This window comes from Ooceraea biroi, chromosome 12 (genome assembly GCF_003672135.1).
Source record: "Ooceraea biroi isolate clonal line C1 chromosome 12, Obir_v5.4, whole genome shotgun sequence".
NCBI lineage: Eukaryota > Metazoa > Arthropoda > Insecta > Hymenoptera > Formicidae > Ooceraea > Ooceraea biroi.
Window position 1 is genome coordinate 6,692,778 of NC_039517.1, and position 21,388 is coordinate 6,714,165.

The 21,388-nt window shown below is 40.0% G+C and overlaps 1 protein-coding gene and 1 long non-coding RNA gene across 5 annotated transcripts in view; one reads left to right on the forward strand and one right to left on the reverse strand.

Annotated features, from left to right (window-relative positions):
* Positions 1-21,388, reverse strand: part of LOC105284155 (ATP-binding cassette sub-family A member 12) — a 36,638-nt gene that overhangs the window by 13,521 nt on the left and 1,729 nt on the right. Inside the window, exons 1-34 of one of the 4 annotated variants that reach the window (XM_026974185.1) lie at positions 13,788-13,850; positions 13,483-13,706; positions 13,223-13,365; positions 13,010-13,140; positions 12,351-12,736; positions 11,923-12,237; positions 11,579-11,834; positions 11,301-11,498; positions 11,009-11,223; positions 10,665-10,875; positions 10,184-10,557; positions 9,705-9,993; positions 9,381-9,575; positions 9,037-9,254; positions 8,713-8,906; positions 8,070-8,578; positions 7,507-7,917; positions 6,597-7,226; positions 6,320-6,520; positions 6,139-6,221; positions 5,894-6,056; positions 5,616-5,797; positions 4,818-5,441; positions 4,498-4,628; positions 4,091-4,413; positions 3,836-4,019; positions 3,564-3,704; positions 3,146-3,463; positions 2,513-3,014; positions 2,254-2,374; positions 1,945-2,135; positions 1,699-1,837; positions 1,323-1,530; positions 182-322 (exon numbers count right to left, since the gene is read on the reverse strand). In XM_026974185.1, coding sequence (XP_026829986.1) covers positions 182-322; positions 1,323-1,530; positions 1,699-1,837; positions 1,945-2,135; positions 2,254-2,374; positions 2,513-3,014; positions 3,146-3,463; positions 3,564-3,704; positions 3,836-4,019; positions 4,091-4,413; positions 4,498-4,628; positions 4,818-5,441; positions 5,616-5,797; positions 5,894-6,056; positions 6,139-6,221; positions 6,320-6,520; positions 6,597-7,226; positions 7,507-7,917; positions 8,070-8,578; positions 8,713-8,906; positions 9,037-9,254; positions 9,381-9,575; positions 9,705-9,993; positions 10,184-10,557; positions 10,665-10,875; positions 11,009-11,223; positions 11,301-11,498; positions 11,579-11,834; positions 11,923-12,237; positions 12,351-12,736; positions 13,010-13,140; positions 13,223-13,365; positions 13,483-13,706; positions 13,788-13,850 — 8,614 coding nt within the window. Of the gene's footprint in view, positions 1-181; positions 323-1,322; positions 1,531-1,698; positions 1,838-1,944; positions 2,136-2,253; positions 2,375-2,512; positions 3,015-3,145; positions 3,464-3,563; positions 3,705-3,835; positions 4,020-4,090; positions 4,414-4,497; positions 4,629-4,817; positions 5,442-5,615; positions 5,798-5,893; positions 6,057-6,138; positions 6,222-6,319; positions 6,521-6,596; positions 7,227-7,506; positions 7,918-8,069; positions 8,579-8,712; positions 8,907-9,036; positions 9,255-9,380; positions 9,576-9,704; positions 9,994-10,183; positions 10,558-10,664; positions 10,876-11,008; positions 11,224-11,300; positions 11,499-11,578; positions 11,835-11,922; positions 12,238-12,350; positions 12,737-13,009; positions 13,141-13,222; positions 13,366-13,482; positions 13,707-13,787; positions 13,886-21,388 lie in introns of those variants that run through there. The other 3 variants (XM_011347461.3, XM_026974186.1, XM_026974187.1) reach the window with 3 other exon arrangements.
* Positions 14,066-21,291, forward strand: LOC105284154. The gene is made up of 2 exons (XR_894824.3): positions 14,066-20,763; positions 21,073-21,291. It is a non-coding gene; the product is annotated as an uncharacterized LOC105284154 (long non-coding RNA).

Consider the following 21,388-nt stretch of genomic DNA (forward strand, 5'->3'; position numbering starts at 1 on the left):
GAGAAGGACGCAGTTTAACCCAGTTTACGTCGCTTATATTGCAAGCGTTCTCTTTAGCCTTTGCCAGTCGACATGCCAGCCGACATGCGAGCCCGAGTCGAAAAGCGAGCGCGAAAAGCGCGAACAAACTTTCGTGACATGCGTGTGCGTTATTTAACGCGAGCGGAGGAGAGTGCGATACCTTGACAGGTGGCTGAAGGGTGGAGAACGTCGTTAGTGAGATAGAAGTTGTTGACGAAGGCGAGGTAGGTCGGCCTGCCATAGAGAGAGCGTATGTCGGCCCACCATAAGCTACGGGACCTCAAACCATGAAAGCCCTTGCCTGGAAAATTATCGATAATGCTCGTCTCCGTTTATCCGCAGATAACTCACCGGGGTCTCCTCATCGAACTCTCCCTCGGACGACGCGCCCTCAGTCACGTCGGGTTCGTCCTCCGGACTTTTTCTCGGGTGCATCTCGTGATTATACGAAGGGGGTGAGAATGTATGAAAAGTGTATGTGTGCGCAAAGTTTACGTGAATGTGGTGATGGTGGAAACGCGCGTCTGAATGGTGTGCGTGAATTAATTATTATTTCCTTTGTGCGAGCAGAACCATGCGGCGGCGATGTGTCAGAATTATCAAAGACATTATTTTAAATATTATTGTAATAAATGTAATAAATAGGTAAATGCAATATATAAAAGTAATAAATGTAATTAATAAGTGGATAATTAGTAGTGAGAAATTATATTAATTTATCTGTAAAACGTTCATTGAATTTTTATACAAAAGCCCTCTATATACAACATTACAACAATTGCGTTACCACATTTATTACGACGATTTGTATATTAAATGCGGAGCACGCGGAGGCAATTTTATAACTTTTACGAATAAAACTCTATTAAACCGTCGCGTCGTGTGATTCTAAAAGGCGAACCATTGTAAAACGCATTTTATCGAGTACCATACGAGTATTGTGAATGTAATCCCGCAGCATGGCTCTTGACAAATTTTAGTAATTTTTATTGACGAGAGAGTTGTGCGAGAGAAAAATGGAGCATTTTCAGACACACACACATACATAGAGAAACAGATTCCACAAATCCTAAAGTATCACTTACATCGAGATAAAACTCCGTGAAAAATTCTCTCGTTAATAAAGTCCGCCTTAACGTAAGGTACTGCATTCGAAAATAAATCACGGTCGGCCTCGTACGCAAAATTGGGAGGATAAATAGCGTCAGTATTAGTCAATCTCTACTACAGTCATTTTTAACACCTCCACCAGAGTATGAAGAGTTCGTTTTCCAAACGAATGCATACGAATCGCCTCGTACCTGAGTTAGTGTATCTGGCGATCAGATAGCCGATCGCAGCGTACAGACAGCCGTCAAATGCGATCATCACCATCACCAATCCCAAGGACATCGGATCGCCGGGGCTCGATTCCTCCCACAAGTTCGACCAATTGAGACCGATACTTTGAACTTCCTTTCGCACTGCGTACATGCATCCGTAGCAGAAGCTGGTGGACATGCTCAGACACTGCGAAAGAAATTTCGGCGATGGGATACAAATCGCTGATCGAAACTCTAATCTCGTCTTGATTCAGCTCATTTCAATTCTCGAGATGTTATATGTTATTTAAGTCGCATATTTTCAAGCTTGAGCATCAATGACGGCGGAAGTGAATTGAACTGGCTTCCAACTTACGATTAAAAGTTTGTATCCAAGCCCGAATACGGCGTCCATGGCGATAACGATGATGTACGGCATGTAAGTTAACAGGAACATGACAACCGTGGTAACCGCGGCGAGACTGGCGGAGCTGAACATCGTCGAGATCATGTAGCTGAAATGTAATTAAGATTTACAGCGGTTAAATTCTCTCTGCGGAAGTAGGAAGTGTATCCGAGTTCGCATGCACAGTTCTCCGCGAGAAACGAGATTCTTACTTACCAGAATGTCCCTATAGAGAAGATATAGTCGAAAAGCAAGAGAAGTACTAGCAGAGGATTTGACCGTGGCAGGATTTTTCCAGCCAATAAAATCAAGGAGATGGAGATCATCACGATCATCAGTTCCGCGAAAGTCGTGATGAACCAAGCCAGCGTATTGCGCCACGGCTTCAATCCCATCACGCTCATTACCTGAAAAATTAATTGCGACGAGCGGGTAAGAGAGTGCAGCGTATTTAAATTATTATCTCTCTCATTTGTCGTTAAGGAGAAACGTTAGATATTACTTTATTATTAATTATGATCGTACCATTGAATTTTGCGACTCTCTCTCCCAAACGATGTGCCGGACGGCCGATCCAACGCACATCATTAACGCGAAGAAGAAGCACACCTGCAGACCTTGGGACTCGTAAAGCGTCGTCTGGAATCTGCAGAATTCATTTTACTCATTAACAGGTAATTGCAAAGAATTCTCGTTTAAAGAGAAGACGGTGAAATTTTTTCTTTTTCATCGCGAGCATGATGTTTCTGTGCAAGGATACAAAACGGCTTCCTCAGTTACTCACGGTGCATATTTCCAACATGGATACGGCATCTGCTGCGTGACTGTTTTCCAGTCGATGTCTCTGCGCGCTTTCACTTTTATGATGGCGCGATCGACGGAATCCTGAAGCTGAATGAAACCTCGGAGATACCTAAGATGTTCGATGAAACTGCTCTCCGGTCCGGGAGTCCAGAACTGATTCTTCAGACGTTTGGTGGACGGCACGTAGTCCACGTCCATACGAATCTTGTACGTAATATTGTTCGGTAATTCGCGGTCCAGAGATCTCTTCGTCCGTTCAGATGAATCGTCGTTCATGAAGATCACCCCGGCCAGAAATTCGTTCGTGTCGGTCAAACGACTGGCCACCGCCTCCAGCTCCTCTTCCGTGGCGAATCCTCGAGTCCTGTTCACCAGCACGCATCCCATCATGTTGTTCAACGTGCTCATCATCGAGATCAGCTTGTCCGAATTCTTCAGCCGCCACGCGATCTCGCTGAGATCCAGCTCGGACAAACCATCACCTGCGCGGCAGAAGCGAATAGGAATTAGTTTGCATTTTTTAGTAATTTTTTGAATTTTATTTGATTTATTAAATTTTCTTATTGGAAGATTTTAATTTTATTATTAGAGAGATCTTAATTTTTCACGGCACCTTGGAAATTGCCACCTCCCATCGATTTGATCGCAACTTTCATTACATCGGAAGATATGATGCTCTGTAGATCTTTCAAACTGTCACTCATTTCCGTCAGACTGGCCAGCGATTTGAGAGTTTTCTCGAAACTATTCATTAATATGCTGAAATGATCTATCTGTACAAAAGTTTTGTTCGCCACAGTCATAACTTCGTTGATCACGGTAGTATTAGGTGCATAAAGAATCTGGCCGCGTAACAGAGGCTTAACGTAGGACCAGATGATCTTCCCACCGGGTATGCCGAGCACATTCTTGTACGTTTCTTTGCAAAACTCTGTGATCAAGAAGATTATATTTAGTTAACTTTTTTTAAATCAATCAATGTCTTTTCATTTTTCGTCCGTCTATTTTCCATTCTCACATTTATTTCTTACCTGGCAGGGAATTAAGTTCCTTCTGATCAAATGCTTTATTGCTATCCTCTAAACTGTAGATAAGTTTGTAAAGTCTTCCGCTGTCTTGGATCAGTTCTTTACCGCAAAACATTTTGCTGGCTTCCGTCAGAAGCTGCGAGTCTGGAAAATTTTATGAACGTACAATTTCGATGAGAAGTATTAAAATTTCGCTACACATTAGTTCTGCGTTATGTGACGTCTGTTTAAAATATAATATCGATATACGTGTATTCCGTTTTCTTAATTCTTACCGGACATCTTTTCCATTTTCTCATCGACATCATCTGTCATGCTGGTAGAAAAACTTCCCGCCAATTTGTCTTTGAAAAATGGGAATAAATCCGCGGCGACGGCGAGATTGTCCAATACAACTTTTCCTTCGGTTTCGGTTAAATTAGCGTTAGCCATTATATTTTTGACATTGGCGCTCATCAACTAGAACAGAACAGCGTATCATTTTTTGCTTCATCTCGAATTAATACACGGATAATAAAATAGAAATTTACATTTTTGAAAATATAATTGAAGTTTAAGTTTTTCATCAATGCGATAGCGATATTTTGCGTTTGCGACTGATCCAACTGGCAGAGCGTAGAACTGACTTCTTCGGCAGTGACGAGACTGTTGTTGAAGAGTAACATGTCGCTGAGTTTCTTGGGCGAACAAATAGTATCTTTCAAACTAACGACGCCGCGTTCTTTCAAGAAGACCGAGATCATGTCTATCTTGCCTTGGCCCAAAGTGACCGCGATTTTGTTAGTAATGCCAACCTTGTCGATGAGGTATGTTCTTACTACGTCCCAATTGTCGAACATTTCTCTGACCACGTCTGCAAAATGTAAATTACGTTAGAAAAGATTACGAGAAAATTTAATAGAGTAATTGAAATGACATAATTTGAATAATTTATTACATTTCATATCCAGCAGTCCCAGATTTTTGAAAATGTCCATCGATTCCAATGCTGTGATTATATTATGCAGATCGTCGATTACTTCTGGATCAGTCAGGAATGGTTTTACATCCTCGAGAAGCTCCTTCATCCTATGAAATATATACGTACATATTTGCATCTTTAAAATTTCTATTACTATCCTCATCAACGATCTTGATCAAATTTTTATTCGAGAATATAATTCCATAAATTTCATTATTCATTGAATCTATTCTGTACATATTATTATATAGTAAATAATTTATATAAAGTAAGATATAATAAAAAGATATGCATACCCTTCAAACAATTTGTCGACTGTTTTATCGTTCAATATGTTGACTATGCCATCGGCGAGGTCGGGAACTCCAAGAAGATCGGAGGCGTTCTCGAAATCTATTTTACTAGCGACGTCCAGTAGATTTCCGCCCTCCTCGAGAATCATGGACACATGACCCAAGATCTCTTTCAACCAGATGAGGTCCCAGGAGGCCTCCATGCGCCACGAAAGACTCTTCCGACTTATGAGATCTACATCCAGACTCCGAGCCAGCCGGTTCGCGATGTCGGATACTGACGGGTAGTTGGCCGCACTCGGGTCGTATCGGAAGACTTTGGCCGCCCTCTTCGATCTGAGGAAATCATAAAGTACCGTCGCATTTTGACAATCGGTCCTCGTATGGCATAGCGCCGTTTCCAAGTCATTCATGATCGCGTTCACGTTGATGGTAGCGTTCGGCAACGCAGCATCGATATCAGCGATGTCGGATTTCTTCACCACGTCGCGTAACGGCTTCCAGATCGGTACGTATTTTTCGGATAGACTAGTCAGCTCGTTGATATTCTCGTGGATGGATGCCGAATCCAAGATGAAAGCGTTTTTCTGCAGCATGTCCAGTACACTCAACAGCAATGTGATATACCTGAAATCAAGTTGATGATAATAAATCACCGTAATAATCCATAAACCATGAAAGTATTAATGATTCATTATTAATGATTCATGACTTCAGTATTAATGATTCATGAATCCATCGCGGATAAGTGAATTATTTTTTTAACGCAACAAGAGAGAGAGAGGAGAATGAAAGACTTACAATCCCGGTCTGGAATACGTAGATCCGCCGACGAATTTGTGAAAGCAGTTGGTCACTTTGTCATGATACGTCTGATTTTGGAAGTCGATTATGATTTCGGAGATGTAGTGCAACGTAATTTCAAGCGTGTTAAGAAATTCATCGAATGTTTTCTCTTTGTTCAGATATTTATAATCCTTGATCTAACAAGAGATTTTTTTGATGAATACATAATTGTCGATTTTTATCATTAAAATAAAAAACTGTTATCTTTTCAATTTATAGTCATCCATTCTTACCATATTGGCTGTTTTATTCCAATTAAAATCATTGATTAAGATATTATGTACTTCTGATATGTTCAATCGGTTCAAGTCGCACAAAAGCTTTGGATATTTGGTATGATACGACAGCTGAGAATTTAAGATCTCCATTGGAAGCGTGGTGCACCATTTGCAGTCTCTAAAAATATGATAAAAGTAATAGATAACATTTTTATCCTATTATATTAATAGATCACGTTATTTTTTAATAAAATACTTACTTGGAGTTCAATTGATCTTCGAAAAGATTCCTCAAGAGCGACATTGTCTTCTTCACCATGGAATACGCCAGACTTTTCATGTCCTGTAAGTGTTTGTAATTAAAGCGTAGCAATTTTTGTTAAATAGCTAATTCATACAGAAAGCATTTGATAAATAAAAATTTATTATCGATAAAAATACCTTCTTCTTATATTCCGCGACGAAGTCTTTTAAAGTACCCTCCTCAAACGATGTCCACCACGCAGGTATCTTCGGTTCCTTAAAGCCCTCCGACGAAATGCGAATCACTGTGTTCTGAAACTTACGTATTCTGTTCAACAGATGTACCTCGTTGCCGGTTTCCGTTGTTCCGGACTCGTTGTAGATGAAAAATAAAGAACCCTGAAAAATTAAAAAATATTCAAGAAATCTAAGAAATTCGTTGCTTCAAGATTAATCGCACGTATCCGAACATTACATTGTATTTCCCGTCGAAGGCTAACAATTCCAGCAAAATCACGTGTTTCTCACTCATGACGATTTTCTGGCAGAAATTCGTGATGCTATACAGCAGACCCCTTTTCCTCATGTAGTTAGGTGGGATCAAGTAACGATCGATGTCGCACAGTTGCAGCTGGCCGTGGAAGAGCTTCTGCACGAAGTCATCGAGCCTCTCGGACGAGACGAAGGTGTCGACGGCGGTGATTAGGAGATTAGGCATGTCCTCTAAGAGAGTTAGCAGCGGCTTGATCCTCGAGGATTCGTACATGACGCGAAGCTTCTGCCAGATATCTCCTCCGGACGCGAGATCGGCCGCAAAGTCCAGGAGGTGGAACAGTCTGCTCGAGTCGAGAATGAAGTCGTTTACGTACATAGAAAATATAGTATGTTTTATGTACTCATCGATAATGTATTTCTCAGTCTTCATGATTAAGAGCCAAGTATCGTTGGACAGATTCTGCCAGGTTGTTATATTAAGGACGTTTGACTTGAGAGTCACGCCGGGCGACGTGCTGGTAAGATTCAGTACTACGTCCAGCAGTTTCATTAATGACATAGTCAGCGGCGTCGATTTTGAAAGCGTATCCGATCGACCGCTAACAATGTTCTGTGGAAGAAAAAGAAATCTCAGTACTTGTGTAGCTTAACACGTAATTCGTCTGCAAAATAAAGAGACTAATGCTATTTCAGTGCTTGAATTAATATAGCGTTAATCCCGTTATTTTTCAGTCATACTGTGTAAACTGGATTTTTTATTTTTTTGTCATGTTATTAATTATTTTTTATGTCATGTTATTAATTATTATTCTGAAAAATGAATGTTTTTCTAATTTCTTGAAATAAAGTCGAGAAGAATCACTTGAGGAGATTTCCTTTGGTTTACGTACGTAAAATTCGTTGCTCGTGGCAGTTTTCAGCAGCTGGTAGGGATCGAATGAGCACACCTCTTGTAGAAACTGTTTTCTTTTCGGCGTGGACCAATAAGTAGAATTAAAGGGGACTGAAGCAAAATGAAAATTGCACATGATTTTTCTAATATCCTTGAAGGGCATGAGCCGAGACGGATGATCATAACGCAATGCATCAAGGGTAGCAATTAGCGCGATGGTATTTTCAGGATGAGCCTCCAGAAGCTTTATTACTTGACGTGTATCGTCGTTCTCCGTTAATTGCCAAGTGTAAAGCTCGTTGTTACGTATCTCCGCATTCTTTATCATGTTACCAACGTGTGTTAGAATCTCTGACAGACCTTCCTCGTATAATTCTCTGTACGACCACTTCTTATCCGGATTTTCCTCCTGAAAAACAATAAATAACCGCTTGCTGCAACGCTCATACGAAAAACATCTAACAGCCAAAGGATTTACGATCGTAGCACATTTGTTATTCAATTAAAGCGCTGAAGAAATAATGTAACGTGATGTACGATGTTTATTCATTACTTATTTACCCTGTGAAAAGCGTGTTCTCCTCCGAGTTCCAAGGAATCTCTCAGCGAATGCAACATGTGGTCCCAGTATTTTTTCGAGAATGGTGGCTCGATAATCACCTTGTTCTTCAACGTGAGGGTGATCGCTTTTGCAAGATCATACATATCGCCGAACATCGAAGCCACGTAAGACCGATATTTGCTGGCGGGTCTTTCCCAGTTCATCATTTGCGCCATGTAAAGATCCATGTAGACGTTGAAGTTCTCGGGATCGGAGTCGCAGGTGAAGTTCTTCAGAGTCCTGTAATCCTCGGCACTCAGGCCGACTCTGACCTCCGACAACAAGTCGAACATCATGGTGCACGTAATCGTTTTATGGTCAATCGCACTAAAGATTTTATCGCCGATCACGGGATCGGATATTCCGATTACTATCGTTGACAGAATGTAAGCCAGCTGATCGTGAAAGATAGTGATAGGAGACGTGCTGTCGAATCCCAGCAAAGACAGCAGACTGATTTTTCCCGTACCTGAAAAAGAGAAAGAGAGTACCGTAAGAATCGCAAAATTAAATTTCAGCGTTTAATGAATTAATGATAAATTTAATAAATTCAGTAATATTAATTTTCATTACAGTATCTGAATACTGTTCGAATCCATTTACCTCTGTTTAATATATTGATCGCGATACGTGCGCCCTTGTGAACGAAATTCGAAAGATATTTTACAAAGATGAGAACGTTGTCGATAACTTTGGGAGCGCTGGATGATCGTTTCAATACGTCGCTCGCGGAATTCTGGCTGGAGAAAGCTTTCACCGTCTTGTCCATTTCCAAATCAATATGTTCCAGAGTGTTTCTTGAACACGCACACGAAGATAGATATATTTCATATACTCAAAAGACATTCTTTTAGCATAAATTTCGAGCACGAAAATTTTACTACCAATTCATTGACATTTTGTTTAATATAGAATGTAATATTTTACCTCCAGTCATTTTTCTTGCTTGGCGATCTTTCCTCGAATATGCTATTCACTTCTTCCATGAGTGTATCCATGTATTTTGCCAATTTCGGCTCCTCCGCCAACGCGATATCTTTGGCATTGTTTATCAAATTGTCCAATTTTCCTACGAGACGCCGGAATTTCGTGTATCCCAGAGTCCAATTGAATGGCGGTAGATCTACGTTCTCGTCATGGTCCAGCTGGCAAAGATGATAATTTTTGCAATTATTTATAACTCAACTCATGCTTCATAACTTAACAATTATAACATTTATAACTCAACGCGCAAAATGCTCGTGTACATGTAAGTGAATGAGTAAACTCACGATTTTCCGAACTCTCTTCAACACAGGCTGCTCTTTCCATTCCTTAATAAAGGAGCTCGGATTGCAACCAATCTTTTCGATCTGTTGTACAACCTCCCGACTTCCGTTTCTCAGTTCTAACGTCGTGCCAACGCTCTCGATCAGGACGCAAGGCCACATTCGCTCGCGTTCCTTGTAATCATCAAGCACTGATATCTAACGAGAGAAAATGCACTGCATTAGTAGCGCAATTTATTTGATTATAAAATCATAAAATAAAGTCGCTCGGACAAATTAAATAACTATACGTGCTCGTACGCGCATATTTTTGGAAAATTCACTTACAAGAGCCACTGGCCGCAGGGTTATTATGTCGACTATGTCGAGAATAATCGGTGACAGGTTCTTTAGGAACGAGCTGACCAGTCTTTCTGTCTGCGGCATCTCCTGCAGAACGTCGGAGATTTTCGCCTCGTGATGGTTCCTCTGGATCTGATCGACGATTTTTTCGATATTATCGAAGATCATCGACGTCGCCCATGCGAGGCCGTAAATGTTCTTCCAGTTCGATTTGGTTTGTATCCCGAACACTGGACTCTCCATCAAATCGAAAACCTTGCAAAGTAAACCTACGCTGCAGACATACGTGACGTGTCACAAAACGTTTAACACATATTTAAACATTTTAATACTTCAATCTCTTAACGTGTACTTGAATATTTCAATATGAATCAAATAAAATTATATATTATTTATTAATAAAATAAACTATAAGAATAAGTTCTTCGTATATGCAATCGAAACTCATTGAAAATATTTCTTACCTGATCTCCCATGCGGCTTTCGCCGTGCTATTCGTCGTCCACGAAGTCTTGAAATCCTGCCGTAATCTCTGCAGTTTCGCAAAATCATAATGCTGATCCTCCTGATTCACCAGGCTATCGATGTATTGGTAAATCTCAATTGTCTTTTCGTTGAAAGCCGTCCAATTAAATTCCCTCTGGTTATACGTGGCTTCCTCGGCTTCGATGTTGGTCACGTTCAATTCCAGATCCGCTTGCACCGATTTGGATAGGTAGCACACCAGCTCCTTCAACGCTGTGCTGTTCGATTCCTTAGGAAAATTCAACAAAGCCGGCGGATTCGGGTCCATGCAATACGTTTTCGTGAAATTCGAATACTCCAGGATCTGCAACGTCTGTTTAACGAAGATCGCATTGAGACGCTGATCCACAATTTGAGTGACCGATCAATTCCATTCGCACGAGTTTACAGAAAACTTAAATGAAAAAGTTCGGTACTGACCTTCTCTTTATCCGAAACCGTATAATAAAACGATTCGATCAACTCTGCTTCGTGTCGCCGCACCTCTCCGATATAGTCGCTAGGATTAGTTCGCAGATCTTGCACGACCACTTCCGCCAAGATGTCCATCTTTTCTAGATCTGGTTTGATGCTTATGTAGGATATGCTGCGATAGCCCATCATCTTCGCGATGCTCAAGTGAATTCCCAAACTGAAGAAAGATATGAAATGTTAATCCATGAAATTAATTTTAAGTTAAATATAAATGGCATAAATCTTTCATTAACTTAATCCAATAAATGCTTCTCTTCAATAAGAGTTTTACGTAAATTTAAGCTACTTACATATCTAATCTTCCTTGCTGTCGCGTGTCTACGAAGGTTTCGGCCCATTCGTCGCTGGTTTGGAAAATGGTCCAGTTCAGATTTGTCTCTTTCTGCTCATCCAGATAAGACACGAAATCTTTGACATCCTTCACGACGCTCGTTAAGTTGGAATTTTTGATCCTGACAACTTGCTTGAACGACATAGTAACCATCGAGGACAAAGTATTGCGTATCTGAGAAATGTGATTTATTTAATTGAATAGATTTTAAGCGCAACTGTTACTTTATTGCGAATAAGTTTTATACGTACGATTGTTCCGAATTTGTCGAATTCAAAACTGTTGTAGACGTCATTAATGAATCTTTTGCCATCATGACTGCAGAATAATTCATTAATCTCGTCGGATTTGTCTTTAAACTCGACAAAATTATCGAATATCTCGTTCATCGTGTCTTTTTCACAAAACAGTTCCTCAGGACTCTTTTTCCGTAAATCGTCCAGTAGACGCTGTAAGGAAAAATTTAATAAGTCACAAGTTAAATGCCTGATACAAAATTCACAAAAATTTATTTTTTATGGTAGCACACCTCTATGAAATCTAATCGAGAGAAGGATTGGATAATCCTTCTGTACACAGTGGGCTGCAAGTTTGTCAGCATCTTTTGGACCAAATCTTGGTGCTTTTTACAGATCTCATACAGTCTTTCCATACTATCTTCGTGAAGAATGACAACGTGATGAGTCATTTGCACGATATTATCTATTAACGACACGATGTACGTTATTGAGTTCACTAGGTTGTCGGAGAAGAAGTTTTTGAGTCCATCGAAAACATTAGCAGCTCTAAAACGTGAAAACGGATGATAAAATTACGTACGCTCAGATATATTATCGATCTACCGATTTACTGATTTAAAAAAAGGACACTTGCAGTTCGAATTGGTCCTGGTGGCGATCCAACAGTTTTCTAGTGAGCATGATGCCATCCTGCAGGATCGTGAAAGATAGATCCAATATCTGCGTGATATTCTCGTAATTGATCGGATCCGACGAGAAATCCTGTATCGTTCCGGTCAGTCGATCCATCACGCTGAAGAAATCATCCATGGAATTCGCTGCATCCCCCTTCACCAGTTCCTTCACCATCTTCAAGAGTTTGTTTAACTTCAAAAATCCGCTTCGGGCGAGGGGCCAATCTCGCTCGTACGCAAACACGGGATCCAAGACCTCCAGAGCTTTATTCATGCTGGAATTAAAGTGCGACATTTATCTCAAGTCGAGAACGGGCAGTTTTCGAAAATTCAATTGCGATTTCAAGAGGTAATAATTTAGAGAAAGAAAAAAGAGTGTCCAACTCACAAGCCGACATCGATTTCCTTAAAAGTTACGTTGCGGAATGCCAAGACCATTTTTGGTAGCCATTCGCGGATCTTCAAGTATTCGGGTATGTATTTCTCGGATATCTTTAAATTGAGGATGGTTTCCACCGCTCGCTTCAGATCCTCGAAGAAATCGTAATCGCGGAATTTTGCCATCGCGCGATCCACCATCGCCAGCAAGCCGGTGAAGTCCAGATGCTTCGATAGATTATCCAGAATGTCAGGGATCGCCTTCGAGTCAATGTTGCAGAGGGCATTCGAGATCTCCGCGAAATCCTCCTCTTTCGGCAGGATCAAATATTTCTTCAGGCTATCCGCGGAACAAATGACGCCATCGATGTTAGATGAGCCGAAAGATTGGATCAACTGAAACAGAAAATTAAAGAAATAAAAATTTACATGAAATAACTAAATTTACGTAATTTACGACTTTTATTTACGAATTATTACGCGCTGATAAATTTTATCTGATAAATTTTAATTAAGAATTTTTCACGCAGAGTTCTCTTAATAAAAATGTTAAAATCATTTGCGAGTATAATAATTATGCAAAGCTGTAAAAAAACTTTTACAGATTTATAGTTGGTAACTGCTTACGTATATCTTAGTTGATAACATATATCTTAAGCAATTACTTACATATATCAATTTTACAGACGATTCGAATAGACCGTCAATCAAGCCCTTCCTGACTCCTGGCATTTGCGATCTCAGCAAGTCCTTGATTTCGTCATGATTGTTGAACAAGTCGCCCAGAGAAATTCCCTTATCTGTCGAACATACATTCATGCGTTCAATTGTCAAGCGCTGAAGTGTCAAGTGGGAGTTCAGAGTGTCTGTGTGCAACCGTACCGAAAAGCGCCTTGATTTCCGGCTTGGTGAGTATCTGTGCCATCGACTTCAACAGCTGAATACTCTGCGGCAACGTTTCCACGGCGGAGACGATCGTCTTGTTGCTGATCATCGGTTGCAGCTCCGTGACTAGTGAACCCATGCTGTTATCGCAAAGAAGAAGGAATAAGATAAGTTTCGCTTCTCCAAAGGCTACTCCAATGGTGCGTGAACGAACGTTAAATCGTAATGACACGATCGTTGTTGCAAAAGAAACTAACGTGGCGTTTTTGTACGACGGCACTTCCTCGTACTCCGCCAGCGGATCGCAGGGATTGCCGACGCTGCATATGTAGCTCTGAACGAAGGGCAGAAGTCCATCCTGCGGCATCGATCTCGCGGGGAACTGACAGGTCGGATAATACTCTGGATCGACATTGTCGCGCACCGTGTAAAGAAGCATGAAAACCGCTACGGGCCAGAGAAAAACCAGAGCCAGGATTCCCTGAAACAGATTATTTACGTTAGTACATGCTAATTATAAACTTATTATAAACTGGTCGTCTTGTTAATTAATTCAGCTTACCGGCTGCCGCTTCCGAACAATGTAATTCTTCCAAAGAAGAAGTCCAAGCTGATCGACCCTCATCTTTAATGAGAGACGACTGGGAATGACCTGTAACACTGCAAATTGTTTCAACGAAAGTTTAAATATGAATATTTGAAAGATGATTTACAATTTAATGTAATATAAAAAGGATAATTTATTTCGACGCAATGTTGCGAAAGCTAGTTTCTTGAAATTTATGTCTTTTTAGATTGATTTACAATTCTATTAATCTTTATTATCTTTTCTGGTTTTTCCTTATTGATTATTATTTTCCAAGGATATGTATAAAAATATATTCCTTGTAGCAAGAAATTTGTTTATACAAACGCACGATCAGTCCACTCGTGCGAGAATCTTTCTAAAATTATATTTAAAGCATATATATAATTTGCATGCCACAAATGTTGGAAAAGGTTAGTCGAGGCAACGTAACATCCCGGATAATACTCGGCAGATCCTTACAGATCGAGATGCCTCTAGGAAAACTATACTGAAAACCTCGCGCGGTACAATGGAAAGTTTTGCGAGCTCGCGTGCAGCCGTACCGTATACTTTTTCCGTCTAGAGTACTCGAAACGTGTGGAATCTACTTGAACTGAGTGCACTCGGAAAAATGCTGCCGGTGAATGGTGGCCTATCAGAAAATTTTATCGCGGTACATGAAGAAACAGCTGAAAATTTCTCACCGTTAGCGGAATTGCGTTCCTACGTTCCTGCGTCTGTATCCTTTGCCAAGCGGCGTTACACAATTATGCGTACAATTACCAATGGCGTATCCATTTTCATTACGAATTCACACTCGAGGATAATGCATCGCGCGATTAATAATCTTCACAAATTATCGCACCGCACACAGAACAGTATACGCAAGATCGGCTGGTAGTTTAACTCCAAGAGACGCGACGCATGATGCGTAAAGCATCTGAAAATCCGTGCGATACGAAGACTATAATTAATTGAACGAATTAAATCAGAAGGGAAATTTGTTTTTGGTTGTGTAACTGCGTTGAATTTACGTGCTTGTTATTAAACAGCTACTTGCTTCACAGCTGGTCCGCTTGGTCCCGCTTTGACAATCCGATAGTTCAATATTAAAGTCTATGAATTCGCTGATGTCCTTCTTTCTACCGGAGATCCGCTCTACTGACTGCTCTGTCTAACGTACAATTCAATGTCAACTAGTCCTGTTTACGAATTACTATTTCGGGATATATATCTCTTTCTCCCTTTATTATATTTCCTCTCTTTCTTTTCATTATACAAATGCTTATGTTATTACAGCAACAATCGAGAATTCTCGACGTGACGATATCTCTCATTTATTTCTAATCTAATGATGCAATGGTGATCAACTTAATGCAATGCTTAATGGCGTTTTAATAGCTTTTTTCGTACGCAGTACGAAGAATTAAAGATCTTCATCTAATTAGCGGTATTTAAGAGATTAATTAATTGCATATGAGATTTTACTTGGCTACAATTTATGTACAATATGAATTAAAAAGTTGCGCTACAAAATAGCAGTTTTATTGAAACGCGATCGTTATGCAATAATTTAGATTTTTTTATATATTTTATTCGGCCTTGATAAGATGATTACTATAATAATCAGTCACTTGCATTAATGATGCTCGATGTATTTGTATTCAACCTACATGAATAATAAGTATCTGCTTCCGTAGACTAATTGTCTTCTAAGTAACGGCGATATATTGACGTCGCAAAGAGAAAACACAACGAATGAAACATATCCGAATCTGCATTCACGGAATGTTTATCACGTCGGTGCGACAGATTGGATAACTCATGATGATACGCGATGAGATGATGCGGGAAGCAAATTGTCATGTTGTATCGCGTCTTATCACTCGCAACCCTACTGCGATATGACACGAGGATACGCAAAGAAACATTACGAATACGAAATCTGCAGAAATGCAACAATAAAGTCTAGAATATTAAAAAAAGATGATCAAGAGACGTCACGATGCACTTCTCTCGCGTATCGCGCGCGATAAGCGGCAAGATATTTCTATATGTTTATCTGTACGCGATACGTTTCGTAATTACAGACTGTCCACGACATTTACGTTAAATTATATTCATACGAGAACATTGTTGACGTAATTGAAAAAAAGTTGTACAGCTTTAGAATCTGCGCGGCAGATCGTTGAATAAACTAACGATAAGGAATGCAAATCTCTTTATCTGTTTCATTCTGTTCCCATTATTATGTCTGACATTTCTGCGATGCCATTTCACTCAATCTCATGGTTTTCAAGAAGGCCGCTTTGCGTGTTCCGTTTCCTGTATATCCTGTGTATCATAGCATTCTGGCGAACAATCAGAGCCCTTTAGGAAGAATTCGCGTGGTTTGTTTGCTTTAGTTTACTAGCTGTTTTCTTCTAGTCTGCAAATGTGGAGCACGCGTATTAAAATATGAAGCGAATACTACGGTAATAAATACTACGGTATCATCTCCATTAATCGTAACTATTAATTATAACTAGGTCGATAAAAATTAAACAAGTATGAGAGGTCATATTCTGAGATATCAAGAAAAATACTCCTCGTATTTCCGAGAAGAAATGCTTCTGATAATTTATCAGCTCAAGTTCAAGCCTGATTACGTTGCTTCAAAGAAACGACGCGTCATAAGAGTGGCGTTTAACGAAAATACGAGGGTGAAATTCGCGTTTGTCAAATGGTACAAAAAAAGTCGAACGATACTGCAAGATTCGAAGAAAACATGTGAACAGCATGACTAATTCGCATGTCCGTCGATCTATTTGCAGCCGGAAATGCGTACTGTTTTGTCGCGTGCTGCACCAACAACGACAGGATGCATTGCGGAGATATGGAGCGGTGAACCCAGCGATGGTTCTCGTGTGTGTAAGGATAAAATCCGTATCAGAAATAAATGTTCTGTCCGTGTCAATCTCCCTTCCGGGAGAAATTACAATTGCAAACTATCATGCGCGCAAAAGCCGGAAGAAAAACGACTACCATTTATCACCGGTATTATTAAGCGTAACTATATAATTCCAGTTACAAACAAATCTGATGCAAAATCGAAGAAACGCACATTGTCACGCGTTAAATGAATTTATGCTGGAAAATTAATACTCGCCCGAGACGGAAATTAATACAAATAATAATTTTCACGCGCCAAAGTCCCCCATCAATTACAACAAATCGCCTGTAGCGATCCTTGATCAGGAAATTACAGAACTTGATACAAAATTGCAAATCATGACAAATGAAAAGAAGCAAAAAGATATCGCGTCCTATGAAGGCAATTCTTGGGGATTTCTTCGTTTTTAATCGCCTCCAATGACCTCCAAATTAATCAGCATTCATACTTGCATGACGACCGGCCATTCGTATACGATTACATGAGTCCTCCATGAGATAACGAAGATCCGTAGTAATTATTGATTTGCAAATCTCTCTCTCTCTCGGAGAATGAGTATGTCATTAATATAATCGCAGACGACGCGGATGCACTTACGAAGAACTACGTGGCCGTAATGCGATTGGCGGTAATACACGAAAATATAATACAAGCGTGCATCGTCCTAATTATCTTGCAACGCAGCCTGCCTCTGCATCCCCACAAGCTGTCCAATAAGTCGCGATAGAATCAGTGGAGAAATTATTTCTCATGAAAGAACAAATAAATTATGTACGCTATTTTTGTATCTAAAATGATGGTTCTTAAAAATTACGCAATTAATCGAATTTCCACGCTGCTTACATGATGCTTCGTAACGAATAATTCTCTCGTTAGTTTACGACTTATCCTTGCATACTACAAGTAAATCATATTGCGTTGTTAATACAAATGTAAACAGAATATGAGGAAAAACTTGAGGAATATTCTTCGCAAAGAAAAATTCGGCATTATCGCCAAGAGTGCAGCGAATACGTAATAAGATCAAACTCGCACGCGTTATCTACACGTTCTGTTCCACAAACGGTGCATTGCCTCACAATGCTTTCCGAGGCTTCCTTTGTTATATCAAGAGTTTGATCTAAAAGTGACAAGAATTTCCAAGACTCCAAGTTTATCGCAAATTCATCGAAGATTATCAGAAATATTCAGCATATATTTCTAATATTAACAAATATTGTGAAAATGGTGTGGAGACCCCACAGCCATCAATATGAAGGCTAATCAACATTAAGTCTATCGTTATAAGCAAATCGATGCGCATAATCATCACCGATAAAATTAGAAATATGTAGAGCTAATTGAATATGACGTTTTCTGGATTTTATTCAATAACCATGAATTAGTTATCTTCGTTTATATCGCCGGCGCGATTGCTGCGATTGCGGGTCAACAAGAAAAAGGAGGCATTCTGGTTTCGAGGGGGCTCAGAGCTTCGTTTATTAACACTCTGCGAACAACGTGCACTTTCACCGCGACCCTCGTTCAGTTATGCGAGTCGCGGCTAAGGCCCCCGAATAAACGCGGATCATTTCGTAAGTATCTGCCGGTCCGGCATGTGTGGCGGTCACGACGTTGTTCTTTTTTCTAGGCGGTTCCCATATAAATTATAGAGGCGCCAATATAATTTGCATCTCGCTATTGGGAAAGCAACAAAATTTAGTCCAAGGCCGACGAAGCAGCACGATCGCGCGCGATCAATCAAAATGGTATTACATTTGAATTAAAGCTATGCCTTTTTATTGAATGATGATTTCTTCATAACGCGCGCACGTCGTTCATTATACGGCACGATGATTCGTATACAACCTGTGGAAATAGCACCGACAAACAAGGTCTCGAGTTACGAGAAAAAATCAACGCGTAATCGCGATTAATTTGTGTGTGCATTTTTCTACAAAATTAACAGGAATTGATGTCAAGCGTGCAATACGTTGTTAAGCGCTTCTTCTCACGTTTCCAACTGAAGTTCCGTGATCTGATTATTAATACGAGCGACCACGACGTGTACAGCTCGACCGGGTGTCGTTGGCACGTAATCATTATACACGGCAGTGACTCTTGATTGCGACAAACGCAACTACAAAAGATAATGCATGTGCATTTCACAAACGTCTTCCCGTATCGATAGATCGATGCATTGATGCGTCCATGAGACGTTTAGCATCAAGAATTATTTGCGTGTGTTGGCGTTAATAAATAAATGAATAACTTCGCGATTAATGAATTAATGAGTATATCAGATTATTTTTAAAATTTAGGAGATTCAGGACTAACCGGAATCTGCCTAAACAAGACTTAAAAGAAGAATATCTAATCAGCTGGAATTTTGAGATATCCAGCTAATTTCTGCTGACCCGCTAATCTAATTTCTGTTTTTTTGCTGGAGCATTTCACGTACAAAACTCGTTCTCCTTCAGTTTCCTAGAGATCTGGAATTCAAGCGAAGTTCAGAGTTCAAGGTCGCCGGCTTTGAATCGAGACGTAATCGTGACTAAGCACGCTAAATCTTTATGACAATAAGTAGCAGTATTCTGTGACGTTATCGGACGTTGATCATGATTAATTCAATTTGCGTCTCACTGTCGAAACGCCGAAAAGACGGAATTGCCAGGACGAACGAGGGGCTTCTCGAGCAGCTATTTTTGCGAAACACAAAGTTACCGAGGAACGTCTGTACGTGAAACAATAATTATGAGAGAAAACACACGAGAGTTGTAAATAATTTTTCCATATGAATAATATAAATAATAGTGATCAAAATAAATTGAGACGATTGACGATTGATTAAGTGACATCAGTGATAGTGACATAAACTGATATATTGAACTTTGTATATATTAATACTTAGTCAGCTTTATGCTCGTTCAAGAGACTGTAACACAATAATGATTGTATACTAGATCAATGTCAGGTTTCTAAACGTTTTTTAAAAAAATGCAAGCGCATTTATCAAATTCTTTATGAGGATTTTGAACAATAACTTACAATTGAATCTGCGTTCAATTGAAATTGAAGTCCGATCATCCAATGTCCGATCATCTAATATGAAAATCATTTTTTTAGAATCTTTCTTTCTCCGATCTTTCTATATTTATAGCTATAGAAAAAAAACAGACATTTAATTGATCAGACAAACAAGTTTGAAAAATGAAGTAAATCCAAGGATGAAACAAAGCAAAGTGCATGACTAGATATAAATCATAATTTTTTTTCGAGCATAGCATTTTTTAAACGTCGCATAACAACAACATTTTATGTGAGGGACTAAACAAAGTTACATAAATTATCACAATATGAAACGATTAATATAAAGAAACTGTTTCTTTTTGAAAATCATTAAAATTCAAGGAAAGGAAACCAAGCGTGATAATTATGAAATGTAGATATGCTGGAGGCGAGGTTTCCATCAACCTTACTATTACAATGACGCAGAAATTATAAATTACCGTAAAAAGAAACAAGATTCATATGGTAGCGAGACACAAGAGATACGAAAGGCGACTCGAGTTTATTCGGGAATTAATGGACCGCGAGACGAGAGACGAGATCGTCCGTGGTTGCCGTTAATTGTCTTCCACCATCTGCATTTAAAGAGGTGCGAATTCGATTTCTCGCAGCTTACGCATCCCGCGCGAGAATCTTACGAGCGTGAAATTCAGAGTCGCGTGCAGCCGCAGAAAATAGCGACGAATGCACGAATGGAAGGAACAAAGACGTCCTCGCCTTTCTCGGAAATCTCCAATGATCATTCCGCAGTAACGCAGCAGCAGCAGTAGTAGCTGGTCCAGCAAGTTTCCCGATCGTCCCTCAACGATCGCGAACTCTCTCCGGAGGAGCGCAATGGCAAAGAGGAATCTCCGCGCGTAACGATTTGCCATAAAGCTTGCTCGCTCGCGTGCCTCCGCGAGTTCCGCGTGAATTCCCCGTGGCGAGAACGAGAGTTTGCAGTGAGAACTTGATGGTTCACGAAGCTCTTGTGAATTTTCGGAAGACAAGGTATGCGAACGATGTCACGAGCGTTCTCCAAAGTCGCGTTTGCGAGCAGAACCGTTTGTCTGTCAATGACGCGCTGTAAGATCAAACTCTAAAAATTCCTCGGAAACGCCGGTTCTTTTGGCTTGACAATCTTTACCGACACTCTCTTGCACACCTTGGATAACGTGATATCACATACATGTGCCTGCATTCATTACCTGCGTTTCCAAGACGGTTTCATTATTCCGGATCTGCCTCAGTCACGAGATGCGATAGATTACTCTTTAAAGATAACCATTATTTCTATCTTGATTTCCGGGCGATGAACAGCACGGTACGAGACAATAGCGTAAGGTAGCAGTCACACCGGCGCACGCCCGTACAACTCTAGTTCTGAGGCTCTTTGGAGGTAAACGATTACCAGCCGGCAGAATTGCAAATTATTCAACTAATATTAATGTTATGTAAATGTTGTTTAGCTAACTTGAATACGCACAAAATTATAAAAAACGCTGCATAGAGGAAAATTAAATAGATGCAAAAAGATAATCGCTTGTCGCGAGAGATCCTTCAGAGTCTGAGTTCTTGCTGTAAATATGATTCACCGCGGAAACCTGCTTCTTCTATAACTCCCTGTTTTTTGAAA